The 22,659-nt window shown below is 34.3% G+C and overlaps 1 protein-coding gene across 1 annotated transcript in view; it reads right to left on the bottom strand.

Moving 5' to 3' along the window:
- The window catches only part of LOC145680954 (uncharacterized), a 420,869-nt gene that overhangs the window by 66,845 nt on the left and 331,365 nt on the right, over positions 1 to 22,659 (bottom strand). Inside the window, exon 3 of the mRNA XM_081752166.1 lies at positions 1,140 to 1,304. Coding sequence (XP_081608292.1) covers positions 1,140 to 1,304 — 165 coding nt within the window. The remainder of the gene's footprint in view (positions 1 to 1,139; positions 1,305 to 22,659) is intronic.

Here is a 22,659-nt window from a genome sequence, read left to right as displayed (position 1 = left end):
TCATTAACCCAATAACATGGAACAACTAATTTCTTCCTAATTTCTTTTAACCCAAAGAGATGGTTTACTCATGGGTGAATTTTCTTTGAATAAAGTTTTCTGGAAACGTTAATTATAATTTTGTTCATATCTCAAATGTCAGTAATGAGTAAAATATGGCATTATTTATGATTTATTTTAATAAATTGGAGCGGGAAATACTTTCGTTCGTATTGAGATGCAGCCACTATGATATCTATATGGACAAATTACAGTACTTCTCTCTCTCTCTCTCTCTCTCTCTCTCTCTCTCTCTATATATATATATATATATATATATATATATATATATATATATATATATATATATATATATATATAATGAACGAAATCCATTGCACGATTTCTAGTCAACATATGATATTCTACAAACATATTTTAAAATATACCTTACTTTTCGTTACAGGTATTTTTTCTGTAAGTGCTCAATTTATGTTAACATTAATGTTATTTACTACATACTTATACTTTCTTTTAATGAGCATAACTAAAGAATAACATAGCATTACAAAAGTATTACAATCCAAAATAATAAATGTTTGATTATAAGGGACTTAATATTTCTTTCCGAACCAAGGCTACACGGGACGTGGTCCTAATATTTGATATATATGTCTCCTCCGATCAGGAATGTAACCCGGGTTTCTCACTCCCAAAGTTATTGCTGTTGCCTTTTACAGAGAGAGTTCCATTACCAGTAGAAGTACTGTGTAGAGACTACACGTCATTTGAATTTTCACATCCATTAGTTCATATGCTATGAGAAATGACTGAACATCATCTGAAGAATGCAAAATGAACACTGGTTCAAATAACTCTAACGGCTACGTGTTTACTTCACTGATTATAGAGTAATTAAAGAAAGGGTCTGAAAGTGGACGTTAAAGGTTTCTTACAACTCAAAATTCAGCAAAATGTCTCCCACGAAACAGACTCAGGCACTCTCAACATGAAAGGGGGGACTCTTAAATAGATTAAAGCTTTTCTGCCATCAATTACCTTTATGCAAGATAGAGAATGCCTGTGGCCATGCACTGGACACAAAATCAATATCAAAGATGGTGTCGTGTCCAACACTTGAAACTGGATTAATTACTTACTGCTGAGTAAACTGAGGACGAGTTTGCTGATGACAACGGAGTAGTAAGAGCAGCCAACCCGCTCTTTCGAGATCACCATTGCCAGTTGCAGCACACTGAAGAAACAGAAGAACCCCAACATGGTAACTCCAACAGCAGCCACGATTCCTGCTACATATACAGCCACTGCAAATACAAACAGAAATTCCAATTAATTCTCATAAATTACACACAGCAATACACATAGATATGAAATATTGAAGTGATACCTTTCATACTTTTACTTTTGGGAACAATTGATGGGGTATTTAAAAAGAAACTATCTAAATGGTAAGAAATAATCGTTTTAAGAAAAGGAACAATATACAAGCTATAGAAATTGAAAAGCAAAAACTGGAAAAGATAAGGAGGTATATAATTCCTTTTAGGAAAAAGAAATTCAAGTGTGAATAAGAAATTTAAAAAAAGCGAAGGAACACCGGAAGAAGCTTTAAGAGGCAAATATCGAAAAAAAATTATAAAAGGCAAATAGTGAGCTGAATATCAGAATATATTTAATAGTCATGAGTGAGTTGGTTTGGTATAGGATAGGACCCACTTGGGTTTTTATTTCTGCTTCTACCAAGTTTTGGTTCAATGAAACCATAATGAAAGTTAAAGTTACCAATTATTAAACTTCCAAGTTATGTTATGTATAAGTAATGGAAGTCTTACACAATCTTTATACCAATCCACAGGTAGACAGGTACCAGAGCAAAAATGATAAGAGACAATAAGAAATGGTCTTTTGATACGGACTCAGTGTTCCAATATTAGAGCATATTTCCGTCCTTATCCTTGTTATTAAAACCGAAGGTGGTAGAAATGTACTATTTCCGGTTTTAATACTAATCACATAGAGCAACAACGGAAAAAAATAACGAGAAACGATTATCTGATATGAATTTAGCATTCCTCTCTGCTCTTATTACTCTACTAAAATTGGAAGTGGTTGTAATCTTACCAATTTCGATTTCAATTCTGTTCCTCATAAACCAAAAATGACACTAAATAGCAAGAAACAATTTCCTGTCCCCAAAATATGTTCAAGTGAATTTAGTGAATATGAATTTAGTGTCCCCAAAATATGTTCAAGCTCAGCTCTAATCCTACTGTTGTAAGCGAAAGTGGCAGAAATCTACAATTTGCTTTCTATAAAGAGAGAACATTAAGAAATAACGAGAAACAGCAGTTACGAATTCAGCATTCCAAGAACAAACCATTTCCTCTTTTAACCCTCTACTGAAACCAGAAGTGTAGATTTTCAATTTTCGGTTTCAACATTGGTCCAATAGAGCAAAAAGGGTAATAGATAGCAAGAAACGGTTTCTTTTATATGATTCAGTGTCATAAGAACAGGTTTAATCTCCGCTTCAATCCCCTTATTCAAACCGAAAGTTGTAGAAATATATAGCTCCTGATTGTAATATTGATTTTAAAACAAAAATTGTAAAAGACAAAGACTAATTGGTTTTTGATATACGTTCAGCATCCTAAAAGTAACTTTCAACTATCTCCTTAACTTCCTATTGTAACCAGAACAGGTAAGTCTATTACTTGTGTTGCGGATATTGATCCCTATAGTTTGAAATACCGTAATTTTAAAAAGTGAAACGAAATTCACTTGTTTTGAGCTTGAATCTACAGCAGAGCCGAAAAGATATGCTGATAAACATCTCAGCTTTTTGAGTCATACAATATACTTACCTATAACAATTAGAAGAAAACCCTGCAAACTGAACAACTAACACAATTAACTGGTAAAGAAAATACATAAGCACACAAGAACTGAGTGATGCCTTCGTTACCTAAAACATGACACCATTATAACTGATACTAAGTTTCATTTGCGGGTTTTCTAGAGAGGGAGAGATCTGATACGCTATCAAATTAGCACAAAGTTTATGATTTCTAGAAGAAGAGTGGAAAGGATTTCAAACTTATCATCATGACAAAGCAAAGTATCATTTTCAAGTATCATGTCATATACAGTTTTTTTTTTTTTTTTTTTAATCCATGTCATACGTTATCCATTTTATGCGTTTCTTCTCGTTAGTTCACAACAATGCTCTCTTTCTACTTCGATTAGACAAGAACATTAGAAAAAAATACTCATATTAAAATTGCGCAAATATAATGTTCATATATTAAATCTTTTCTGCATTTAGTAGCTTGCGGATAAACGCTGAACAGGAAATTATGGACGATATATTTAATACAGAAAACCTGGACAGGTTCTAAAGTTAAGAATTATTAATGTGTGACAATTAAAAGAAGTATTAAAAAGAAACTTATGGAACAGAGAAACAGATTCCTAAGGTGGGAAGACATTATTAAATGTATAGACAGTGAAATAAAAGACTAGAAAGAGCAGCTTCTGGCTTCCCATCACAAATAAATCCTTTACTGAAACAATGATTTGGTTTAAATGCGTGAGTTTCAAGTCAAATCATTTTAGCCCAAAGAGTTAGAGTCTTGGAATTACTTGGTCAGTAAAAATCGGACAATATTTGATTTATAGAAAATTAACTGAAATCCTAAAGCACTGACTTTTGTATTAGACTATAGTTTTCAATCTTGTTTACGTGGAATTTCTTTAATAAACTCTGCAAATCTTCATGTTCCTATCTTTGGTCCAGTGTCATATTGAATGTTGGATTTCAGACTAAGATATATTGAATTATAATTTCTGAGCATTGTTTTTGGTCTACCCAAGCACAATCTTTCATTAAGTTACGCTTTCCTTACTGATCCTTTATGTCTCCTCAGGAAGGTGCTCTATCAATTTGAACCACTATAATAGATAGTAACAGAACTACTTGTCATTTCTTCTAAGTTGACTATATATTCTTAGCAGTGAGCCACAATGAAAATGAGTTTGACCTGAGTACAATCCAAAATATGAATTGCAAGAATGCTCCGTATCATCCTAATCAATATTTGACGAAAACTAATTTTCCTATTATGTACCTCTCTCTCTCTCTCTCTCTCTCAAAAAAAAATAAATAAATAAATAAAAAAAATGGAGCTACTACAGGTTGATTGCCATAATTTTTCTACTGCGTATATTTGATTGCATGTTACATATTTTCTTATACATTTAACACATATTCGAAAAAAGAAAAGAGTACGGTTGTGTGTACCGGGGTACGTCTGGTACAATCTGTCCTATATATAGGACATTGGCCATTTAGGTTGATAATATTTAAAAAGTAAAAATTATACGTGATTTCGACTCACGCCAGTTTTATTAAACTACTATTTTTGCAAGACTACATACTGGTATATTATGTTCTAAAATCAATACACAGTATTTTTACATTAGCGATCATAATCATCATAGCATGACACTATGCAAAAACCAACATTACATTGATGGTACGATGTTACCAGTTTCTTCGGTTTTGCATCTTCTTTGCTTTCTTTCGTGATTTCGTATTAACGTATGTTTGCTTACTTTTCGTGTCTTGTTCCTGGGTGAATTCTTGTTGCTGGAGACAACGAGAGGAATGGCATAGTAATATTTCTGTGAAGGAATAGTAATGCATGCTGAAGGTCCACCTGTTGCTAATTTACGTTGTAAGTTTATTATGCTTTATTTTAGAATAAAAAAGTCTTGTATTTTATAATTACTGCATACATAAAGTTTACTTAGTATATTTAGTCAGAATTGAAATATCTTAAAAACCGGTAGGTCAAGTGTCCAATGTCCTGTATACAGGACACTAGAAAAACAAGGTCTCTATATCAAAAGATTTTATGTTGCGGATTTAAACAATAATAAAACCAGAAAGAATAATATTTGAAGAATATAAAATAAGTGCTTACCTTAGATTTATTTGTTCTTTCCATGTTTTATTCATACGACAAGTTAATCTTGATCGACAGTAAAGGGTACAATATTGCTATTGTACATGGGTACAAGCTATTTTAGGGTACAATAGTTCCCTTTAAATTGCACCAATTTCCCACAAACCATATTGGAAGAAAGCACATGTGCCTTTTCGATCATGCGCATACAGGAAGAAATTTTATTTGATTAATCAGTGTTGAATACTGACATATTTTATCACTGTCCTATATATAGGACATTGGCGCCAAATGGGTTTAATGGCAGAATTACACACTGGAAGATCTGCGTAAATGCACAAAAGTAATTACAGAAATATCACATTCATTTCTGTACGATAAAGACAGCAGAAATGTAGTACCAAGAACTGAATAAAAGAAAAGATTTAGTAATCCTCAAACACAGTGGATTCCTGATATGATCAAACACGATGAATGAGCAACCTTGTGCATTGTCAGATGAATCACTAAAAAGGATTTATGCACACGCGAGTTCATAGTCCTTGATGAGTACATTCCTGGAGATTCCTTAGTGCAATGACTTGCGATAAAGAATAAGGAATGAACAGAACAGGATCGCAGGTAGTACAGTACTTGTAGTGAAGTGCTAAATCATTCTTTGAAAAATTCAGAAAGATTGTTGTTTCAGTAAAAAAAAAAAAAAAAAAAAAATCTCCCTCAATATTTTCTCCAGAAATTAAAATACAATTATACACAGCACTCATTATGGATTTCGTACGTGTATAAAAATAATGATCTTATAGAGTGATAGAAGAGAATTGACGTACAAATTCACCCGTTCACCCTTGATCATGTGAAGCATATACAGTACTACTCCGAAGTTACGCGATAGTTAGTTTCGACCAACAATCGCTTGAGTCAAATTCGCATCGGGATACAACTTTACATATAGAAACATATATATTTTGTTTAATTGGGGCCAAGTACTAACAAAAACACTTGTTTAGAACTAAATCGAAGCACAGGTATTTAATAAAATTACAGTTATTTATGTTTACATATTAACACAAAATATTGAAAAATAAATGTGTTCCCTAAAAATGTTATTTCGATGTCGATGACTTCTTAAAATCTAACAAAATAGTCTAACGACACAATCACTACTTTTTTCACGCACTTTTTTTTGTGTGTGTAGCAAGCTAATATTTATTTATTACTTGCCTTGTAGTTACGCCTAACGTGATTTTCGTTGGAGTTTATGTTTTTAAAAATTCTAAAGTCCTTTTCAATTAAACTGGCACTTACGACATGTAGTTTTATGTAACAACTTAGCTAAATCCAACTATATCGATACTTTTTATTGCATATGCGACTTGTTTATTTTTTGATTTATTCTTTTACTTGTATTTTTTGCTTTTTATTCCGTTCCTTTTGATGTGTAATGTTTAATATTGTATTCTTTTGACAAGGGTTAGGTGGTAGAGCAGCCATGGCTAAACCTCGCCCGCTTCAATAAAGACATTTTCATTCATTTCAGTTCATTCATTCTTTCAAGCTTGCAATGTAAATTGATTTTCTGGCGGAACTGGATCTGAAGTGTCGGATAGTTCAGTGATGCTTTGCTCACACATCTCTATGAGCTCATCGATTGCCAGCACCTGACTATGATGATCCAACAGCTCGTTTACATCACCATAATTGACTTCCAAATCTAACTGCCTGGTAAGATAACAATTTCTTCCATCACATGAGCGAGAAGATCAGTTTCTGGCGTTGTTTAAAAGAATCAAGACCCCGCGTAACTTTGTGTTCATGTAAGTTAGGGTACAAGGTAACTAAAAACGTTCTTGCCGTTCTAGAGCAGTGATAAACAAAGAGCAAAACAGTGGACGGTACGTACCTTTAGGTTTCGAAGTAATTTCCATCAGCATCTACATCTTTTGCCATGCTTGATCAAGGTATGCAAAGAGTTTAATTATCGTGCGTACAGTAATATAAGGTATCGACAAACGTTATTGCCGTTTTATTTAAAAAAAAATCCATGATACATGAAATGCTTCCAATGTGAAGGAATTTATTGGGATCATTTCTCCATCAACTAGGCCTCCTTGTATCGCCAGAATACTAAATATATTGTGTATTCCTATCTTGTATGATGTTTATACACATACGAAATATATACACACATTGGCACATATGTGTGTGTATGTGTTAGTGTATTTTTATTATGTTAATTAATAATTAGTAACTTACTATGGCTCTGTTTTAAATTCAAAACTTTCATTAATTAAGAAATTATGTAATTACTGTAATTTCAAAGATAAATAGTAGCCAAACTATATTTTGGGTTTTAAATACAAACATTAAACACTTTTTCAGCTCCATCAATCAATATTGAGAAATTCGCAAAGAAGGCCCCTTCTGAATTTCGGTTACATTTCACAAAATATGTTTTACCGTAAAAGAATCGACATTGAAATGCTATTTGCGTGGTCACATAGAGAATAAAGTTTCAAAAGTTTACACTTATTACTGGAAATTATGCTGTCATTTATTTCGAACATTTTAAAAGCACGTATTTTCAATGTATTGAAATTTCATTTCTTATCAATACTATGAAACGTTGTAAATTTCCATAACTATTCCCCAAGTGGATCAGTATGCCAACCAAAGGAAGTTTTGTCAAGTTCAACAAACTTCCAAAATAAGCCTCTTAAAAACATCTCTTATCTATAAAATAATCCATAATGATCGCTTTTGGCTATTGCAATGGTCTGTCCAAGCAGCTTGATAGAAACTTCAGGGTAGCATACACAACAAAGGCTGCTTCTCCTCTATGTTAAAAAATGACAGAATGAAAATCTTGGCGAGATGAGTGTAGAGGACCCCGAATTCTACTTCGATCCGTCGCCGAAATCTCTAGCTATGGCTCTGTTTCCTGTTTACTCGAAAGTTAGAAAATGTAACTCACCATTATGTTCGCTCGAGCTGCTCATATTGTCTGGTTCACTTTTCAAATTTTTAACATTCTGTATTGTATAAGTTCTTAACAACAAATCTGGAAAGTGGGATAATCTTAGCTCTAGTGTAAAATGATCTGACACAAGGAGGAGAAGTATAAAGAATATTCATGGTATTTATTAAAAGAATGATAGAAACTATTCAACTACGAGACAATCTACAAGCAACTAGTAAAGCAAGCTTCCAGCACAAAGCTGTTGCTAGAAGGGTGAAAATCTTTGGACTGCTTTACTCATGCCCAAGGGGCTAAAATCGTAGCAACAAATTTTCCGGAAGAAATCCACAGAATCAAAAGAAAGAAAAGGGCGAAAATATTTTTCATTTGTGAACTCAGTAACTGCGACATCCAGCAAGTGACAACAGGAAAACTATGCCATCAATAGAATGCTCCACCCAAGCCTTAAATCTTTTCTTCCCTTCTTCTATTTGTTTCTTTTTCATTTTTTTCAAAGTAAAGGATCAAAGGATTTCGGGTCACCACACATAACCATATACGATGGTGCTTTTTCTTCAGTACTGTAATGGACGTCAGCTTGGTTCAGAAGAAAGAAGAACTTAGTTTGATATATACGTATGTTTTCTCTGGTTTTGTCTGTTGAAACCTAGTTACGTGATCTGTGTGTTGACGTTTTAGATGTACGTTGATCCGAAGGACATAAGTGTGTAGTAGATGTAAGAAGAGAAACAATGAAAAGTAAACTGTGCAAAGCTGACAGAATGTTAACTTATGACAAGATTCTTCCATATTGTATAATAAAAGTACCTAATACTCCACTAATTATAACCGGTTTTAACCAAAGGTCATAATATTAAACAATATTGAACGCACTGTTAAGAGGCATTGACAATGTCATTAGGTTAACTAGGCTGTCCTGTCACTGAGACTTGTCTTCTGCCACAACTACTCTTCGCCGATGATGTTTTGCCATGAATTCCCTTCGTCCACTAACCAAGCACCCATAATTTGTCCTCCTTGAAACTCAGGTCTTTACATTACTACTGTCCACTTCAACACATACTCCGCCTGACGTACTACAGACGATCACTTAATGCACCACTAACGAAGATCAGGTGTTGGGCTTATATTCTGTGTGTAACCACATCACACATATTATGTTGCAAACTATACGTGTTTCCATTATTTTGTAACCACATATGTACATATGGATAAATGAAAAAGGATATAAGGAATTCTGCCCGCTGTATTGTATGAACATGAAAGTTGGTCCTTAACTTGTAACGAAAATTAGAGAATGAGGACTTTCAAAAACAAAATTTTGTAGAAAATATTTTGTGCAAAAAATTGAAATGAATTTTTTTTTTCAGTTTTACGTCCAACAGTTATGCCGGTTAGGCTAAAGGAGACAGTGGTGATGAGAAATGAATGAAATGGTGGAATGAAGAAAGTGGGAGGAAACGGGAGAACCCCGAGAAATCCCACGAGCACGGTGTTTGACCACCACAGAGTCCACACGGCGCGAGCTGGGATCGAAGCAGGGACCCGAAGCACCGGAGGTGAATGCAAAAAATTGAGAAACAAACAGGTGAATGGACAAAGTTTCAAGATATGGAATTGTCACCTAATTTCAGTCGCTCATATGGGAAATACATGCAACTTGCAGAGTTCTAATCGAGGAATCCATTGGGAGAAAAGACTTCGGAAAGACCAGGGAGGAGGGGATGAGAGGGTTACATAAAGCATGATTTTCGGAAGAAGGGAACAAGGGAATCTTGATTATTACATATGCCGATAATTGGAGCATATACCAGAAAATAGTGTTCTGGTGTTAAAATTGAAACATTAGCAAGGTAACTTGGTAAATCTCGTCAGCACTAAAGAGGCTGCCATCATCTTGATGGCAAGAGAAACTGACTATAACATAAGAAACTTTCTTGGAATATGTTTCACAGAACACAACAGCAGTGGCTTAACCAAAACGAAACTAGCAGGGGAAAATATTAAATGTTCCCAATGAACGAAGCATCTCTTATGAGGACATCCATGCCATTCCCTGAGGACATATAAGGAGCAAATGGGAGGGCTTCAAGTAGTGGTAAAAATACATAAGTACAGTCTACGTACATCTACTGCACGGTGAGCTTGGAGTCCAAAAGATAAAAAGTGACTGAGACGGAAACGAGTGGATCATTTTCGGGCGTATGAGAAAGAATAAAATGATTTTAAATACTAGTTGGTCTTGAGGCAATCATATTCCTTAGTCATACCATCTGAAGATCGTGAAGGTATCTTGCACTATAATGTCCTTTTATTTGTTGCTCCGTCTCTTGCAGTTGCCGAAAGCCATATAATAATAATAATAATAATAATAATAATAATAATAATAATAATAATAATAATAATAATAATAATAATAATAATAATAATAATAATAATAATAATAATGAGTACATAGAGACAAAGAAATTTCACAAATTAAAACGTCACGTCATTCCTCGTTGATATATTCATAATTCTTGTAACTTAATTTATGGTATAGACCAGTGGTCTCCAACCGATCTGTCGCCACACACTGGTGTGTCACGCAGTTCCGTAAGGTGAGTCGCGAAATTTTAGAATTTAAAAATCATGAAAAATTGAATAATAATTAGTTATAATCGAGACAAACTGTACCACTCAACACCTCCAGCGGTAGCAATAATGCTCAATGCTATATAGAGTCATTATAAAAAAATAATAGTTGTCACTATTATAATAGATATTATTATTACTATTATTTATAATAAAAATATCAAACAAGTGTGCCTGGACGTTCGTTAAAGTGTGTCATCAGATTGAGAACCACTGGTTTAGACAGGTACGTTTGATTAACTTAGAAACACGAGAAGGTTTGCAAAATTTTTCAGTTTAGCAGAAGTTATTTAGTTCATGTTGAAATTTCAGGAGGGGAGGGGGGAAACAAAACTTACTAAGGTACTGAAAAATTCAGTTGCGGATAGAGAGAGAGACAAATGAGGAAAGGGCGTTGTGTTTGTTCGTGTCGTAGGACGTCCGCCAAGAGCCTTTATTTCCTCGCTGTCAGCGAGCTCTTTCCCCCCCCCCTCTCTCTCTCTCTCTTCTTTTTGGTGTTGTTGAAAAACAAACCCCATTAACTGATCATCTCGTGTTTCCTACGCTCTTCTGATGTTGATTCTTCCACTACTCACGGTTCCCATTTCGAAGCCGTTCCCTTCCCATGTATGGATAACTTATACCGATATATATATATATATATATATATATATATATATATATATATATATATATATATATATATATATATATATATATATTCCCTCTGGATAAAGCCACAGATGATTCACATGTCTTATACGCAGGCCCCGCAAATATTACTTGAAACACACACAAACACAGAGAAGTGGAATTACTAACAGAGAACACGTTCTCATGGAGTTGAGATAATTTGTCCCTAGCAACAGGAGTTGTCAAAAACAGCTTTTATTGTTTGCTTAGTTTCTCACGCTTGTCTAGAGAGCGAAATTTCAAAAGCAGATATTTGGGACTATTAGTTTTTGACAGATCTATTTGAGATAAAACCCTTCCTATTTTTGTGTAGTGTAACAGTGGCATATATCCTAATAGGTTTGCATTCCAATTAAGCATACTTCATACGCGGGCTTGACAAACATCTCAGGATAATTTGTTTAGTCACAATTTAATATTGTTTCATTTACAGTGTGTTGGATCAGCAGAAAGGCTATATGAGGGACCTACACCTCAATTTCAGTCTCCTGATTGGAGGTTTAAAGCAAACTTGTCTGACGACAATTTTCGTTTCGTTTGGTCGCTGCCAATTTACAACCATCAAATATAAAATTCAATTGTAATTATTTTCACATCCACTTAATTCTAATTATTAAAAAATGCTGCTGCATACGCTACAACATCCAAGTCTTGGTTTACAGCATATTTAATTTAATTTTACTTTATTGATTTTGGTTTACCACCACTGTTGATAGAAGGAGAAAGTAGGAGGAAACGGGAGTACCCGGAGAAAACCCATAAACACGATGTTGTCCACCACAAACTTACTTGACCAGGGATCGAAGCAGGGACCCTATGTATCAGAGATAAGCGCTTTACCACTGAGCCACCGTACCTACCTTAAGTACTTCTTAACTCTAGTTTCATTTAACATGCATTTCTACTAGAATTTGAAACTGGGCCTCCCGCACGGACAGTGTGTTTATTTACCATAACAATGGTGGAGTCTTGTATTGGGTACAGATAATTTCGCTCATATGATAATATCAGGTGGTAACAAAAAGCTCACATAATTCCAATAACAATAGAGATGCGAGGATGACCTTACAGTCTATACAGAGTGATCATTCTGAGTTAATACGCCGAGTAACAACTTTCTCTCAACGTCTGAGGATTCTGTTAAATGAAGTTTCGCACCAATTTCAGATGGCCATATTTCTGATCTGAATATGAACTATACTGGAGGAAATTTTATCGTTTGTTTGTCTGTCAAAGTTTGGCATTCCTTTTCAGCACCGAAATTATATAAGACGGAAACCTACAATGTAAGGTGGAATACGAACCACGGTAATGCTTCCAACTTTCTCTCTTTGGGAATAGAACTAGGGAATACTACGCCAAATGCCCTTGCGGTAGCCACTAGACCATTAGAGAGAGCTTGGAGTAAGAGCTAACATTAAATTCTGAGCTAACATTGAGACTATTCCTGCGTCTTCTAGCAAACTCTTTCTCCTTAGTTTGTTGTCCCTCATCTCCGCCTATTGTAATATTTTAAGTAATAACTAAAGTTTTTTATATCATCTTTGAATTGCTCTTGTTATCATTTTTGTTACAATTACGTAGAACTTTTTTTTTTAAAAAAAATGAACTACTAAAGAATTTTAGAAGTGCACAACACCTTGTAATAGAGAAGAAATGCATTTTGATATTCCAGGGATTTATATGATGATCCTTAGTACTTTGAGTCTCCTTCGTCCTTATGCAGACTTATTTGACATTAAGCGTAGGAATCAAATATTAAACTTAAAATGTTAAAAAAAACTTTTTTTTCATTTGCTACCTACTTCCTCAGACAACATCTCTTGGTTATTAGTAATAATTGAAAATCGTAAATTGTCGCTTTTGAACTGTTTAACAATTTTGTTCATATTTGATAATGACTTGTTGTGGTATTCTTCTTTTTTTTTTTGACAAGGCAAAATATAATAAACAGTTTCGTGGAAGTGAGTTTCATTTATTATTATTATTATTATTATTATTATTATTATTATTATTATTATTATTATTATTATTATTATTATTATTAAGCATTCTGTCTGTCATCAGGTCCTAGAAATATTAGGATTTATTTATTTATTTATTTATTCGTTTTCTTCTTTTTTAACTCCTTAGAGTTTCATTTAGAGTTAGACTTTCCCTTACTACTTCAGATATTGGTAATTACTGATAGGCACCAGCTTTGATTTCTTGTACCTCAACTTATATGGAGGAATAATTTCTTTTTCTTTTTTCTTTTCTTTTTCTTTTCTTTTCTTTTTTTTTTTGAATGAAATGACATAATGACAGGATATTTTACTGCTTCATGTTTTGCTTAGGTATTTAAATGTCTTTTACTTTAAAAACATAAACAAGTTTGAATATACGAGAAAATTTAATATTCATAAGTGATATAATTTACGTAACACCATCAGGAAACATGAGACATTTAAATAACCATTTGGAGCAAAAATATACATAACTGGAACATTAAAAATCTTAATTTCAATGGACAAAGAAAAATAACGCCCACACAGATGAATAATTACATTTAAAATAAACCGGGAGATAACAGTCTTAATGATCTCACAACATTATATATTGTGTGTTTACTTTGGAAAATTTGCACCCCCATTCCTTAAAATCATAATACATATCTTTCACTTGTGGATCAATGTACACTGGATTCGATCATCAGATGTTGTGAGCCATGAAATAATATGATAAAATAACACTTCTAATTTAACTTCAGCTGACAGATAACACAGGACTGCGAATGAAAACCATCTAAAACTTGTTTTCGTGTTGATAGGCGAATTTAATACTTTTTGACTCGCTGATTTCGAAAATGAAATCCATTTTCTCTCATCATCCTAGGTTTTCCCACAAATTGAGTTTAAAAATCCTACCCGATACCACAAAATTTATATGGGAAGAAAAATACGAAGGAACTATACAGATATCTGCACTGAAATATTTATAAATTTATACGTAAATGTAATTGAATGTGAATACACTCACCTAAAAACCCATTTTCATTTATATATATATATATATATATATATATATATATATATATATATATATATATATATATATATATATATATACACAAGGTGTACAACTTTGCTTCCGCCATTTTCCGATAGGTGGCTACAACGGTAAGTAGCGGTCGAAATAAACAGATCGCAGACGTCAGGCTGTCAACATAACCCCATTCAAGCATTAGTTGATGTGTGTGTGCATCGTAAAGTTGTTCTCGATTGAAAATGTCAGGTTAAGAGCCAAATTCTCGCCATTTGCGGGAGGTTCTACTTTTTTGTTTTAATATGAAGAAAACTGCGGCTGAGTAACATCGAATGCTCTCAAGTATCATACTTATGGTGAGGACGCTATTAGTGAGAGAACAGTGACTTTAACGTCGAAGACCGGCATAGTTGTGGAAGACAGAAAGTTTTTGAAGATGCAGAATTGAAGACATTACTGAGTGAAGACTCGCGTCAAACTCAAGAAGAATTGGCATGATCATTGGGAGTGACACAGCAAGCCATAGCCATGGGTATGATTCAGAAAGAAGGAACTTGGGTCCCGGATGAGTTGAAACCAAGAGACGTTGAACGGCGTGTGTGTGAACAGTTGCTTCAGAGGCAAAAACGGAAGGGATTTCTGCATCGCATTGTGACCGGGGACGAAAAATGGGTTTATTGCGATAACCCTAAACGCAAAAAATCATGGGGATATCCCGGCTATGCTTCCACGTCGACGGCCAAACCGAATATTCATGGCTCCAAGATCATGCACTGCACTTGGTGGGACCAGTTTGGCGTCGTGTACTATGAGCTGTTAAAACCAAGTGAAACAATCACAAGTGATCGTTATCGAACGCAATTAATGCGTTTGAGCCGAGCATTAAAGGACAAACGGCCGCAATACAGCGAGAGACACGACAAAGTAATTGTGCAGCACGACAACGCTCGACCGCACGTTGCAAAAGTGGTCAAAACGTACTTGGAAACGTTAAGATGGGAAGTCCTACCCCACCCGCCGTGCTCTCCAGACATCGGTCCCTCTGATTATCACTTGTTTTGATCAATGGCGCATGACCTGGCTGACCAACACTTCCGATCTTATGAAGAAGTCAAAAAGTGAATCGATTCGTGGATCGCCTACAAAGATGAAACATTTTTTCGACGCGGCATTTGTACGCTGCCTGAAAGATGGGAGAAAGTAGTGACCAGCGATGGACAATACTTTGAACAATGCCTGGGTAAGCAATTTGTTTCAAAGCGTCATATTTTGGGGAAAAACGGCGGAAGCAAAGTTGTACACCTTATATATATATATATATATATATATATATATATATACCACACACCCCTACATCTGATGAATATGTAAAACAAATAAATACTTTTTAGTTGTTCTCACACGCTCTCTTTTCTAAGCTTTTATGAGTTTCTGCTGTTTGTGTGTTTAAGGTCCAGCGATAATTCGCTATCATGCTAACACTCCACCTACCGTGGTACCTTTGTTTCATATCTCTCATATCCTGGGGAAATGTCTGACCTTGCTCCTCACTTACGAGGACCAAGATTTTCTGGAAAGTAATCCAGATATGAATGCAAGACATGCTTCTGAAGACTCATGTTGCAACCAAGTTCTTGAAATTTCAACAACACAGTTTCTACAATATTCTCATAGTCGGAACTCTTGTGGTTATCGCAAAAATTTTCTGTTACACATTTGAATGCCACCCAGGATTTCTCTCAGCTGGATTCCTTGTTTCTTCAAAATCCCTGTCTTTTATAAGTTTTCGTATATCGGTACCAAGATATACGCCTTCTTTCACTTTTCCATAGGACAAGGAAGGAAATTTATTACATATACACTTGAAACATTGTCCTTGTTTGTCAAGTGCTTTCACAAATTGTTTGACGAGTCCCAACTTAAGATGAAGAGATGGAAGTTATATTTTGCCCTGATCAACTAAACGTTCATGTGCAAAATTTTTACATCCTGGATTTCAGAGTACCCTTAATGACCACTCGCTTCTTCCCCAATGCTCACTTCTTGCCCTATTATCCCACTCGCAAATGAAGCATGGCATCTTCGTATATCCAGATTGTTGTCCTAGTAAAATGCCCAAACTCTTGAAATCACCACATACTTTTTCCCCATGTTCTTGATAGTTAATTTTATTTAGAATTAATTTAATAGTTTCGTAAGTTTCTTACATTGAAATCGAATGGACAATAGGCACAGATGGGTGCTTATTTCCATTATGTAAAATGACACATTTTTTGTTTGTTTTGTTAGAATCAACAAATAATTTCCAGTTACTGGAAAGTACAGGAAAATTTAACTCATTAAGCAAATCTAGCACATCACAACACTACACAAAAAACTTTTATTATATAAAGTAGGGTGAAAAATTGTCTTTCTCTACTTTTGTGCCAAGTAAATGTTCCAGAAGCCAGAAGGTTCCTTTCGTGAAGCCTAAAACCAAGAATTTCTTCTGACTGTTTCGACAGCTTCAATTTCCAAACCAAATCATTAAGATCATTTTGTGAAAAAAGTATAGGCTGAGATGAGCCACTAGGTGGTTCAAAGTTGTCATCTTCTATATCACTTTCCTGGTTTTGCGAACTAGAATCACTAGCCCACTCTAGCATTGATGAAGGTTTTGGGATAGGAATGTCTGGACCTACCCAGGCCTTATGGCTGATAAAATGTTTGGGTAAACTACCTTATTATTATTTCTTACATTGAGCTCAACACTTTCACAAGAGCAGACATAGCAATCATCACTATGATTCTTCGGCTCTCTCCAAATCATGGGGATTCCAAATAGCTTAGACAACTGTTTTCCCTTGTTCCTATTTCTCAAAGATTTCACAGAAGAACGGCATACTTTGTGTGGAGCCCATGGTTTCTATTCGTCATAGAGTTTTATGTGAAAATAAGCGTAATATGCTCTTTTCTTTTCAACAAATTCCTTGATGCCTTGGCTTTGCCTCCTAGAAACAAACTCACCGCAAATATAAATTGCCATTTCTTTGTTAACAGCACACGAGCACAGTATCACAGTGGAAGTAAATCCTTATTGTTACGCTAGTTCATTTCTTCATACGTTAACTAAAATAAATCAATATGTGAACAACAAAACAATTTATACGAGAGGTTTAATGGGACATTGTTATGCATGTTACACAATTTTATTTGTAGATTAAAACAAATGTAACTATATGACCTAAATTTGAAACTTATTTTCCTTCCTCATAACTATGTTTGTTGTATAATTACTTGTAAACAGGCTGATGCCATATAACGAGCTCTTGATGAGCTACAGAGCAAAGAGGAACTAGTAGGTTCTAGCGCAACTAGTGAATTGCTAGTAATTCTAGGGTGATAGGAAAAAACTAATGGCAAATTCTGAATTAGCGACCTCAAAAACATTGAATCTAACTGAAATTCTGAAAACAAGAATATCCATGCGGATCAGTGTAATTGATGAAAATGAATGATTATGAGATAATTTGTAGAATAAGAATGTAGGAGGAAATGGAAGAATCAAGAGAAAACTCAGGGATATTATCTTGTCGAATAAAAAACTGACAAGCCCTAGGACGAAACTAGGAATTTCTAGTACTATAGGGGTGCTCTACCGCTGAGTCACTTCCCCCTCAAAAAAGTGCAATAAAGCAACACCTTTCGTATTATTTTTAAGCCCGTTTGATAAGCTTTCCATTGATATGCCACTTGCATACATAAAAAATCCTAGGTTTATACAAAAAACTCATTTTATAAAAAAAATATAACCTGTTGCTTCTTAACAACCTTGCTTCTGACTCGAGTTAATTAATAACATTGTTTTAGGTTCTAACGACAAACACCATTATTAATTACTGCTTAAAAAAAGGTTATGGACATGTAGGTTGGTAATAGGAGTTCCAAAAGCATGAATGATCAGAAATGAAATCATAATGCTAAGCAATAAATAATTTCCTTTGAATACTTACGGTACAGAAATAAAAATAGAAAAATAGAGTTGAAAATAAAGGGAACACGAGCAAAAAGAGAAAGTAAATAAAATAAAAAATCGACTGAACTAACCATATATATATATGTGGTTTGTACAAAAATGTGTTGCAGTTCTAGCGCTTCGTGTGCACACATTCTCTTTTACTCTTTTTTTGGTTACGCTTCAAAGCTTGTTCCTGTAGATTTATAAGAAGATTATTTCATACATAAACCTATATATTGCAGCTTTTCTTTCAGAGATGCGTTCTAGAAACTCAAAAGCTTTTCTTTCTTTTTTTCTCTCTCCCTCTTTCCTACTTTTTTTTCCTTAGAGAAGAAGCCAAGCCAAAGTGAAGATTATCGTAAAATACTATTTGGCTCTGAACACATCTGGGATAGTAATACAAAAAAAAAAAAAAAAAAATCCAATTTTCTCCATCCTGTTTTCCTGGTTCCTCTCTGGAAGGAAATATTTAACGTGAAACGAAAACAGAACATAATAAGATAGACAAAAAGCCAGACAATAAGACAGATCACATTTAATAGTTAAAGATAACTGACCTCTACCCTCACAAAATTCTTGTGGTCCTCATCGTGTACCACAATAAAAATAAGTTTTGGAACAATTATAATTATTAAATCATCAAAATAGTGGTAGAGCGTTCACCTCTGGTGCTTGGGGTCCCGGGTTCGATCCCAGCCCCTGCCAAGTGAACTTTGTGGTGGACAAACACCGTGTGCGTGGGTGTTCTCGGGGTTCTCCCGTTTCCTCCCACTTTCTTCATTCCACCATTTCATTCATTACTCACCATCACCGTCTCCTTTAGCCTAACCGGCATAACCGTGGGACGTAAAACTCAAAGATTTCATTTCATTTCATTTTAAATCATCAAAATAGACAATAATATGGAGATAAAACCAATATAAAGTAATAAAGCCTCATTAAAGAGGATAAAAATAGGTCAAAAACCTCCGAATTTGAAATTGACAACTTTTTACACAAAAAAGGGAGGAGAAAAATAACCCAAACTTACAGACGTACAAATCTTGGTGCTATACTACTGCTATACCACAATTTTAGTTTTGGCAATTTTCAAAATTCAAGAAGTGGTCCTACAAGTTCTACAACCCCTCCCGAAATCTGAGGAGAGAGTTAATGTACTCATGTCAAAATTTAATGGGTGTAGACTTATGTACCCTTTTACTATGAGCCCTGAAACTGGGGTCATGGGTCCTACGACAAGAAGAAAAACCTCTAAAAATATTTGGTGACTAATCAACCGAGAAGCAAGGGTATACTACTTCGGATCTTATGACTTCGGCGGTTAGAAGAGGTATCCTTTTGATGATGCTGAGTGGATTGCTGCGCTATATTCGGCGAGGATAGAACAGAAGAATAAATCACGCATGTTAGGAATGTTGGTGTACTTGTGGAATATTTTATGAATTCAAGTAATGTACTGTTTATCAATTCTTCCATCCGCGTCATACTTTCTAGATGACTCGATCAGACATTTTTCACTCCTTATGCAAACCAAGGGCTCCTGTTAATTTTGAAATGGTAATATATGATTGTAGTTTCTCATAATACGGATATAAATATGAAAGAAAACGTAAACGAAGAAAAAGTAGTAGTAAACGAAGAAAAGAGCAATGTAGAGGAGTCGCTAAAATTAATTCTCTTTGAACGAGGGCGATTACGAAACATCACCTACTAATTGAAATCCAGATTATTCTCCAATAAAGTAAATTCCAATAAACTTTCTTGTTATTGTTCGTCCCTCAATGCATACTCATCTCATTGTTAATTATCCCATATCGGACTCCCGAAGAAAACTCATCGAAACAACTTATTGACCGTGCCAATAGCGACTACTCTCAGTCATGACTCCGTTTTCTTTCATTCAGAAATAGAAAAGAAAGAGAAGAAAGTAGAAGGGTAAAAGAAGGAGGTAGAAAAAGAAGAAAGAAAAAGAAATAGGGTATTGTAATAAGAAACAGATTACTGGATAATTCCGGAAATATAGTAAGAATTCGAGAAAGTCCTTGAAAGATGAATCATTCTAAATGTTATTAACGACTAATCAATTTTGGAATGCTTCGGAATAGACACATATTCCCTCATACCACCCAGACCTAGCTCCAGGCACCACGATCGTGGGGTTGCCCAGACCTAGACCTGGAAATGAGAAAAGTGAAATCATTCTTTGTACTGTTATTCCAACCGGTGATTGATAACCATCCAGCATCTGAACTCTGTTCTCTAGGATCGACCACACATATGAATTAGCCAAGAAAGAAAGAAAAAAAAATCAAACTTATAAACTCAATATAAATTTATGTATCGTATCAATAAGAATTTCAACTTCCTGGAAGAAAGATGTCGTATTTAGGCTCATCCTGCTATTTTTGTTTCACTCCTAGAGCCGATTTAAACCATTAGTAGCGGTCCTTCATGACCTAGGTTATTTACCTTAACACATATATTAAAACATGACACATATATTACAGATGTTAATATGACAAATGATATCACTAAAATTACTTAAATTAAATCTATCATGCATTCACACGCTCACTCACTCAGGACAGTGTATATATGTTTAAAGGAAACCAACTAACTACAAGGGTACAAATAGTTTATTACATTCATAGTGAAAAAAAAAGAAAAATAATTACAAAGAAAATCTTAAAAGCACAAGTTCTTGGTTATATATTAATAGAGTACATAGTGTTATATTTTAGTAAATTTTTATATATTCAATCATCTTGACAAATGGAAAAAGAAAAAAAAATAATTACATGTATTATATCTTAGGCATGCTAAAACAAAATTATGATTTGCGACATACGCAAAGAGACACTTATTTCACTTAAAAAAAAATGGACAAAGAGGAAAGAAAGAAAAGAAAAAAAACTTTTAGGTGTATTAAAACTTATATGAGTCTCTACCTCATATTGAGCAATAAAATATTAATAATTTTGAGCGTTCAAATCACAAATCACGCACTACTCGTAGTGTCCAGAAACATGTCGCTCCATTTAACTTAGTTTGTGTTTATCTATATATATATATATATATATGACTATCGGTTTATAAAACCATTCATTAACTATATTTAGTTTGTAACTCTTAGCAGTTTATATCTGCACTCGCACACTGCGACGTTTATACCCATCTAGGGATTTCGAAAAAATCACTTTCGCCAGAGGATGTTTCTCCTCTTAGACAGTCCATTTCCAAACTTATTAATTGGATAATTTCAAGTTATTTGTTCAACACTGGGACACGTCATGAGACCTTTCCTTAGATCACTTTTGTATATATGTATACATGGTACGGATTTAAAACGATCTTCCACAGGTGTACGGAGTGTGATGGTTTAAATTGAGGATAAAAAAAAAACTGGTCAAGTCACAGGATACATATGCAGGTGAGAAGGATTCAAGGTGCACTTTCCACAATGGTTTTAGGTTGGTAGTTCAGGGATAATATTCATCATGATGTGGGTTACGTTTAGACCTGCCGTTACTTTTAATACATGCCATTAAATAATTACATAGGTTATCATTTGCATCTATTCAGAAGAAAAGGAAAATTACTTGAGTGCACGGCGGTATTCTTGACAAAATCTACATTCTTATATTTGTCGGAAAACTTACTGGTAAACTATAGCAACCAATACACTTTTTGGGGGGGACAGACACGAGCGCTTTTACATATATTCATATAATACATTTAATATAATACTTTTACTTTAAAATCATATTCACATACTAAGTACATATACATTTCGACGTATTCATTTCTCTCTCTATATATATATTTAATAAATGCGCACACATTTAAATTAATCACCCCAACAATATTTTTTTGAAAAGGTTGCAAGTACAAGAAAACAAATGACTTCCGACATTACATAAAAAAGAATTGATTTTTACCTAATACCGCGCATCTATAAATTTTAACTTTTATATAATCAATTCGTGCTTAAATAATGAAAAAAAAACTTTGGGAGGCAGGCACGTGACACAGGGCATTCCTAAAAATATAACTAGATAAATCAAAATACAATTTCTGGGCCCAGATCAACTACAAGATAATCGAAAACCAAAACAGAAAAGGAAAGTGACCAATGGATAAAAAAAAAAACTTAAGGGGACGACGGTGAAAGAACGTAATTGAAGTGTCGTCAAATATGAAGTCTTTGTTCATTTCGGCGATAGGTCAAAATGTGATGGAGGACCCAATCACTATCTACTTTATCCATGAATCGTGTCTTGCAACGTCTCAGCTGGTAATTTCAGTTCAGAGTTGTACGTTAAATAAATCGTAAGCGACAAGTTCAAAATCGGGGGGGGGGGGGAAGGTTGAAATTAAAAAAAAATCTC

This window comes from Thermobia domestica, chromosome 3 (genome assembly GCF_964235325.1).
Source record: "Thermobia domestica chromosome 3, izTheDome1.hap1.1, whole genome shotgun sequence".
NCBI classification, from domain to species: domain Eukaryota; kingdom Metazoa; phylum Arthropoda; class Insecta; order Zygentoma; family Lepismatidae; genus Thermobia; species Thermobia domestica.
The sequence above is the reverse complement of the archived record's forward strand: the minus strand, read 5'-3'. Positions and strand labels throughout refer to the sequence as shown.